At 53.0% G+C, this 8,320-nt stretch overlaps 1 protein-coding gene across 1 annotated transcript in view; it reads left to right on the top strand.

Moving 5' to 3' along the window:
• Nucleotides 1-235: 235 nt before the first annotated feature.
• LOC128267050 (protein bric-a-brac 1-like) overlaps nt 236-8,320 on the top strand; it is a 107,946-nt gene continuing 99,861 nt past the window's right edge. The window contains exon 1 of the mRNA XM_053003842.1: nt 236-1,849. Within this exon, the coding sequence (XP_052859802.1) occupies nt 236-1,849 (1,614 nt within the window). The remainder of the gene's footprint in view (nt 1,850-8,320) is intronic.

The raw sequence follows: 8,320 nt of genomic DNA, 5'->3' as shown, positions 1-8,320 counted from the left end.
AAACATAAAAGCGTGAGAGCGTGTGTGTGAGAGAGAGAGAAACAAGCTAGAAACCGTTTCGAACGGTTTTGTGACAGATTTTCCGAGAGACCCGGCACGTGTGTGTGAGTGAGATAGCAGCAGACGCCTCGCGAGAAAGGGACAACATAGGCGCCCGGTGCTTCGCTGTCCCGCGGACCCGGCAAGCCGCAGGGTGGCCGCAGGCGGGGTAGGCTTCACCCTCCGACGGTTCGCCATGCCCTCGGACACGCCACCGCCAGCAGCCGCAGCCTCATCAACGCAGGTGTCCCATCCGTCGTCACCAGCGCCACCACCGCCGCCACCAGTCGCCACCGCCGGGAACGATCCTCAACCGAAGCAGTCCGGCAACCGAAGCCGAACCGAAGACCCGGAGCCAGGATCCAACTCGTCGTCGTCCAGCTCGTCCTGCTCGTCGAGCTCCTCGAGCTCGTCTTCCTCGTCGCTGTCGACGCTCTCGCTGAAGCATCGCTCCCTGCTGGAGGAGCAGGAGCAGGAGCCGACCGTGAAGCTATCGCCCCCCGCGTCCCCGCTCGCCATGGAGCACCCGTCGATGCAGCATAACGTCAGCCACAAGTCCACCGCCAGCAGCCCGCGCAGCCCGGGCCGGCAACCGACACCGCACCAACCGTCACAGCACGCACCGTCCCCCTGCGCCGGGGACCGTGGATCCCCGGGAGGTGGTGGTGGAGGGGGCGGAAGCGGAGGTGGTACAGGCACTGGCCAGCAGTTCTGTCTGCGCTGGAACAACTACCAGACGAACCTGACGAGCGTGTTCGATCAGCTGCTCCAGAGCGAGTCGTTCGTCGACGTGACGCTCGCCTGCGACGGCCAGTCGATGAAGGCCCACAAGATGGTCCTGTCCGCCTGCAGCCCCTACTTCCAGACGCTCTTCTTCGACAACCCGTGCAAGCACCCGATCGTGATCATGCGCGACGTCAGCTGGGCCGAGCTGAAGGCGATCGTCGAGTTTATGTACAAGGGCGAGATCAACGTGAGCCAGGAGCAGATCGGGCCGCTGCTGAAGGTGGCCGAGATGCTGAAGATCCGCGGGCTGGCCGACGTGGACACCGGCGTCGGTGGCGACCGGGCCGGAGCCGGCAGCCGGAGCGGGCTCGATCCGATGGACACCGACTCGAAGCTCGTCAATCCGCTCGCCATCGTCCACAGTTCGCTGCTGGCGGCTGCGGCCGCGAATGGAGCCGGTGGAGGCAACAGTACGGTGACGGCGGGTGCCGGTGGTGGGTCCACGAAAAAGCAAAGAGCGTCGCGTGATCGCGACTCGACCAAAGACCCCCAACACCACCGACTGGACACGTACGGGTCGGGTGGATCCGGTGGTGGCGGGGCGCGAGATTTGTCCCGCGATTCGCACCTTTCGCCGCGCGATATGGTGGCGGCCACGGCAGCAGCGGCAGCGGCCGCAGCCGCAGCGGCGGCCGAGTGGCCTCTCGGGGCAGCAGGACTGGAGGCGGCGGCGGCGGCCGCGGTGCAGGCCTCGACACCGAAGAGCGCCCGGAAGCGTCGGTGGCCATCCGGTGAGCGGAGCAGCATGGGCAGCCCGGCCGACAGTGCGCCCGGTGATGGCGGCGGTGGTGGCAGTGGCGGCAGCGGTGGCCACGAGATCCCGTCACCCATTCCGCCCACGACGTCCGCCGGTCAGTCGGGTGGGGCGGCCGGTGCACTGGCCACGTTCCCGCTTCCGCCGGCCCTCGATTCGGCCGCCATGTCCGCGATGTCGTCGCTTTCGTCCGCGATCACTACGAACCAGCATCCGGACGATATGGAGATCAAGCCGGGCATCGCGGAGATGATACGCGAGGAAGAAAGGGTAAGTGTCCCCCCCCCGGTTCCCTTAAGCCCTTGGGAGGAAAAGTTGAATTAAATCGAAATTTATTTTAAAGAAGAGTTTAAGATTCTCTTGGGCCACGCGATGCACTTTGCGCAGCATAAGCACAATGACACGTGCGGTGCGCCGCGGTGTGGCCTCGCCCCTCCGTCGCCCGGTTCCAGGTCCCGGAGAGTCCGGCGGCTTAAAAATAGAACCGAAGGTTTAGCTGCGCGGCTCACTTCGGAGACCAGAATCCGTGGACCCCAGCGAACGGGTTGAAGGGAAAAAGGCTTATTCCGGGGCCGGGAGAGTTGGACTTGTTAAGCAAAACATGTTTCCAGCTCTATTTATTGGTTTGCAGCGGACTGGGACTGTTGACAACACGCCCGTTCCGTCCCGTATGGGGGTGCGGCGGCAGTACGGCGGAAGGGTTCCGGGGCAGCGCTAAGAGACAGCTGCCACGGCGCGGCGCACGAAATTAAATATATATTATATTAGTTTAGTGTGTGTTTCCCGTTTTCCCTCGGCTTATTTCTCACTCACGGCCTCCCCTCCCCCGGTCGGTGGGAGTGACAAGCCAAACACCCACGGAAGGCGGTAGAACCCTCTCCCTTCCAACCATCCTGCGCACCGAAATCATTAACGTCTTGTGTGCGTGGCCTTTAAGCCGCCGAGAGGCGCATCCGCCGCGCTGACACTCTTTCGCCGAACCACGCGGAACCGGGAATGGAACGCGTTATGAACCCGCGAAAGAGCGCGCGAGAGAGAGAGAGAGCGAACGGCCGAGGAAGAGCAACACTCTCGGAAGGCAAAGGTCGCGTGAGGGGGCAGCGACGGGGTGGCGCACATTAAAATAAATAAAATGTGTACCGTTTTTTTTTTTGCTCCATGCTCTCTGCGCTCTGCTCCGCCAACGCCGTGCACCGCCGTTCCGTTGCTGGTCCGCCGGAGCCGGTCTCGTAAAAAATCATAAAAATAATAACACTAATATAAATATGCGGCCTGGAGCTGGCGGCGACGACGACGGCGACAGCGCGGCAACGATCGCGGCAACTGGCTGTGCGCGAAGATTTTTATCATCCTCTTATCATATCATTGTATTTCATTGCCTCCCGCAAGAGAGGCCATTCCCTTTTTGGGTGCGGCGCCTTCGAAGACCCCCGATAGGACCGCGGGAATTTGGGAATCCCAGGAATATTGGGCCGGAAATTGAACCTTCTGTACCCCGGTTACCGGTTATGCTCCGTAATCTGTTTCCTATTGTTTCGAGCTACTCAAAGCAGTTCATGGATCGACTTGACCGAATGAACGAACACCGCGATCAACATCTTAAAGAGAATCTTATCTCGGTTTTCTGCCCAATTCCGGTGCCGATTTGCTTCTTCCATACGAGAGTGACTTGATATGTTTCCGAACTTAACATGAAGATGGCAGCACTAGCAAATGAAAGCTAGTGACTTTGATTGTCAATCTTCTGACAGTAAACCCACCAAAGTTTTAACCAGTTTGGACGTGGATTTGTTGTGTAACAATCGTTCAAGGGAGTTGATTGTTGAGTGTTTTTTCGAAAATGATTAGATGTATGGAGATTCTATACTCGGTGAAAACATTGCCAAAGTTCACACAACGGTGCTAAACAACCGCCGAATAGAATTGGAGATGATAGCAGAGGTAACGGACATGTGAAAAGAACTTAAATTTGTCACACTTAAAATCAACATTTAGACACCTCCCGAAGACAACTGGCAGCAAAATAAAATTAAATTAAATTAAGGTAGAAGTTGTTGTTCAAAAAAGCACGTTGGCTGCCACGTTTGTGAACGGTTACACTAAAAACGTGTTCTCGGCGACCTGCCATGTCGGCAACGGACACGCTCACCATCGTTCCCTGGTAGGTTGGTCAGTTGACCTTTGACTACCCTTTGACTCCGTACTTGGCTTTGACGTTGTCCAAATAGTGAGCCCATTTGCCATTTTACCCTCTACGCTAAGTCCACGATACTGAATACTGCAAAAAAGGGCAAATTTACTAATACAGTAACATCCAGAATTCTGTTTTGTTAAAATTAACAAACAAAATACTTCAAATCGAACTCACACTGCACTCACACTCAGAAACGTGGCCCCAAAAACAACAACACCAAAACTCGAACTTAGAACTCGATGGCCGGAACGATGCAAAGATCGAGACGACGGCGGTAGCGAATACTGGAAGCGGCCGCGAGGTCGGGGGCCGCGTGCGACGATAAAAATATATAAATTATAATTTATTAATAAGAGAAAAACGAGTGCCGGGAATGCGCCGCGCCCGCGAACGGGGCGCTGTTTTGTGTCTCGGGTCTGCCAGGGGGATGGGGAGTTGGTTGGGAACCAGTGCGGGAGGTTGGCGGTGGGTGGTGATGAGTGGAGCCTGGGGTGTAATAAAATGTATGATGTTATTAATGAAAATGCCTACGAAAGTAAGTGCCCCGTGCCGTTCTGGCGGTGGCTGCGCCTGGACTGCTTCCTTTTCGCGTTTCCCGTTCTCCCTAGCTCTTGCTCTTTGACGGTCTCTTTTCCACCTTCACCAGGGGCCACGGTCGATCGTTTCGCTGTCAATCGCCGGTACACATATGCTCCGGTCCTTTCTGTGTCAAGATCCAGATCTTGCGATGAGTATCGAGCGCAACAGGGGCACCGTCGTTGCGCGTCGTTTACGCCGCGCACACGCAAAGTACGTGTGCGTTTTGAAATGAAAAGGGTAGAACCAATCCGACCACGTTTCCACGAACGAACGAACGGGAAACGAGAATAACGGTGGAAACCGTGGAAAACTATTGGCCCCCCGCAGTGGGTCCAGTTTTCCACGGGGAAGGGCGCAGATTTCGGGAAGGTGACAACACGGCGGGAATGTCCCGCACCGTTGTTGGCTTTTATTTTATACACACATATAATTTGTATCTCACGAGCGCTCGCCCCGCGATGCTCGCTCGCTGATGTCATTAGGCGATAGCGAGCGCGATGGCGAGAAAAATGACTCATACACGTCGCGCGAGTGTGTGTGTGTGTATGTTGGAAGCAAACGGGCCGGAAAAGTTGTGTGCCACCGGCGCCGATTGTCTTAGGCTGGGCGTTTTCACCGTTAATGTTAATGGCTTCAAAAGTAAGTGGGCGAAAAATGGTCCTACGTCACCGACCGGAAGGCCCGACTTCAATGCCCGATCACAGGCCAAAATGGTACTGATGGACTATAACACGTGGGCTGAAAAGTCCCTAGCCTAACCCATAAGTGCTGCTAGTCTTATGGCATTCATCGTTTCTGGTTCTTCTCATAAGTTTGCGAGTTATTGCATTTTGATGAGAAAAAATACTGTCCAAACGAAGTAATGATTTGAAAAGTATTATAAGGATTCCGTTCCATCAGAAACTACAATAAAACGCTTGGTTTGCTGACCTCAAAGGAGGTCTTAGAGACACCGATGATGCAGAACGCAACGATCGTCCAAATGAATCAGTAACACCAGAAAACATTCCAAAAAATGCAGAAAATCATTTTAAATGATTGCGTCAGTTAACTGACATAGTAAAGTTATCAAAACAACGTGTTGGCCTCATATTGCACGAACATTTGATTAAGAGAAAGCTCTGTTTAAACCGGAATTTTTGCGTCGATATGTGACAATGGATGAAAAGAGATACTCACTCCAAATGATCGTGACTTTTCAGAGCTCGATACTTTCCATCCTAAATGTTACTACTGTAGTTTTGAAGGGTCTTTCGGTCGAAGTTTTAATATGTAAACTCGAACAGCACAATTTTCGTAACAAATTCCGATGTTTAATCAAACACAAGAGAATTTTGTTGCGACCGACTCAAAGCCAATATTGACCGTCTGGTGCCGTAGGGTTGCTGCTGTTCATTCCGTGTGCTAGCTGCCGACGCCAGACGACTATCTTTTCTCGCCAGTTTATTTGCGCTTCGAAAGAGATATATATATTTCAAATTTCGATGACGCATTTTTGATCGATATAAAACACCATTATCGGCACGGCCCGTCGTCACGTCACTGTTTGCACAGATTGTGACCACGCGGCGTGTTGCCTAAGATCGTGACAGTGAAGCAGGAAGAAGCTCCTAAGGCCGTGTGGGGTAACCATTTTAAATGCTTTCCCAAATGGCCGGATGAATGTGTGAACCAGAGAGGGAGAGCCCAAGAGCGAGAGAGCGAGAGAGAGGGATGATGTTTTGATCGTTTCGAATTTCGCAATCGTGGATTTGGAAGCACGCAACAGGTGACTGCACACACGTTTCGTGATAAGGCCATACTTTTCTCTCTGCCCAAGAAAGTGAGCCGAAGGAACCGGCGGTGTGTGCCATCAGAAACGGTAACAATGTAATTGAGCATAATTCGAAGATAAGATAAAGCAATGGAACAACTTCCAACCCTTCTAACAAGCTCTCATTCTTTTGGCCTCTTATTGTTTTTTGCTCTCGGTTTTTAGGGGGACATGTTTTTATATATTTATTGATAAAAGAAGTGTTTCTTCTCTCCCGTGGCCTTGGTGTCTGCTGCTTTTTTCTTCTTCAACTTTTCTTTCCATATTTGCCCCGCCGCGTGACACTTTTCGCGCATATCCCGCGTATGACGCAGTTCGGTTCGCGCACCAGTAACACAATTAGTTCGAAGGGAAACATTGATGAAACTTGATCGTGTGTTGTCGTTCTTCTTCGTGGTTGTCTTCGGCACTCGGCGGGTCGAAAACCCACTTAGCAACTTCTGGCCACCTTCGGGGCCACGTTGGGCCCAAAAAGAAGCAACCCTGCAAACAGGGGGCCCCAAAAAGTAATCGACCATCTCCGACCGGCGATAGGAGGCAGCGAGACGAAGGGCGTCTTCCGGACCTCCCGCCCCCCACGAAAATATGTTCCCAAACCCCGCATTTGATAAGCGACAATTAAATTCCCTTCTTTAATCATTTCATATTTTACGACGTTGTTTAGATACTCGGTGTCGACGGCGGCTTCGCGCACCACCACAGGCAACTCTTCTCTTCCGGTGTCCGAACCGGCAACCGAGCGCGCCGGTCTTATCGATCGGACGTGGAACTTCGGTTAGAACGTCTTCCGGAGTGGCCACGTTGTCTTGCGGCACGCAAAACGCCGACAAACGTGTCACCGGGAGGGCCGAAAGTTTTGTAGAATCGTGCGCCGTAAAGATTAGTGTCCGGCTGCGGACCGATTTACGCAACCGGAAACCGGGACCCCTCTTTGGGCATGGGCTTGTTGTCAAGTCCAGTTCGTCGAGTAGATGAGGTCGCGGTATGTCGCGCAAGTGAGTACCGTCCGCAAGTGACACTCCTGCCTCTTCAATCGATGGAACGGAGGGGCAAGGGAGACGCGGGGGGAGATAAATAAATGGTTGATTAATAAAACTATAAACAGAGTTATTCATCAACGATCTTCCCGTGTGGTTGTGTGGCCGGCATTCGGCGTCGTTAGTTTTCCTTCCTACCATCGGACACAACATCGGCCATCGGCCACAAGACTCCCCGGGAAAGGGGTTATGCGCAGCACCCGCCACCACCGAGGGACAACATTTTAATTAATGTTCCTCTGTTTGTGTTCGTTTCCGATGATCCGATGAGGCCAGCATTTCGTCTGCCGGCCGCATGTTTTACGACGTCTGAAGACGATTGATAATTTTACGCGCTTGGTGAGCGATTCATAGCTTCAGTTGCATCTGTAGTTGTGGTCCAGCGTTCCCGGGATGCCAATTCTTGCCGTGCGGTTGTAAGCAAAAGAACTGAAACGAACAATCCAAAGAAAGGTTCCCAAACCGATCGAACAACCTGATTACGGGGCCTGCGATCATTCGTGAGGCACGTGCTTCGTGCTTCTCGAATCGAACTACCAGCCTGTCGTCCCCTATCGGTCAGTTATTTATGAAGAGGCCCCGCGAGGGGCTTGTTTTAAGTAAACATTGGCTTATTTTTATAACGCTTATCATTGGGCTGCTCTCTGGCCCAGAAATAGGCACCGCGGGCAGCTATTGACGAAATTTATGTTGCGTCATGTTGCGCCGATGGGTCGCTGTTCGCTGCTACTGTAGAATGGGAAGTGTGTGTGATCGCATTGTGAGCCTAAGACCTCCTGGAAGACATTCCGATGTCCATGTCCGTCGAATGGTTTGTGAGCGCCTTGCAATCGATCGTTCGCAATGCTCGATTGCGATTTGTTGTTGAAGAAAGAGTTTCATTTTGATTATGATTAAAAAAGATGATCTTTCGCGCCGAAGTGGACCCATTTAACTGATTGTCCCCAGGACAGCATGGCGATGGACGGCGAATCGTAGAAGAAGTCTAGTTTCGGTGTTTCCTGGGCCAGTCCTCCTGAATTTCTGGCCGTCCTGTTTGATCGGTTATGGAGATGCTGATGGCTTGGCTGAGCTGATGTTGGTGATCCTTAAACGGGTACGATCATTGGCGATCATAC

Source organism: Anopheles cruzii, chromosome 2 (assembly GCF_943734635.1).
Source record: "Anopheles cruzii chromosome 2, idAnoCruzAS_RS32_06, whole genome shotgun sequence".
Taxonomy (NCBI): domain Eukaryota; kingdom Metazoa; phylum Arthropoda; class Insecta; order Diptera; family Culicidae; genus Anopheles; species Anopheles cruzii.
The sequence above is the reverse complement of the archived record's forward strand: the minus strand, read 5'-3'. Positions and strand labels throughout refer to the sequence as shown.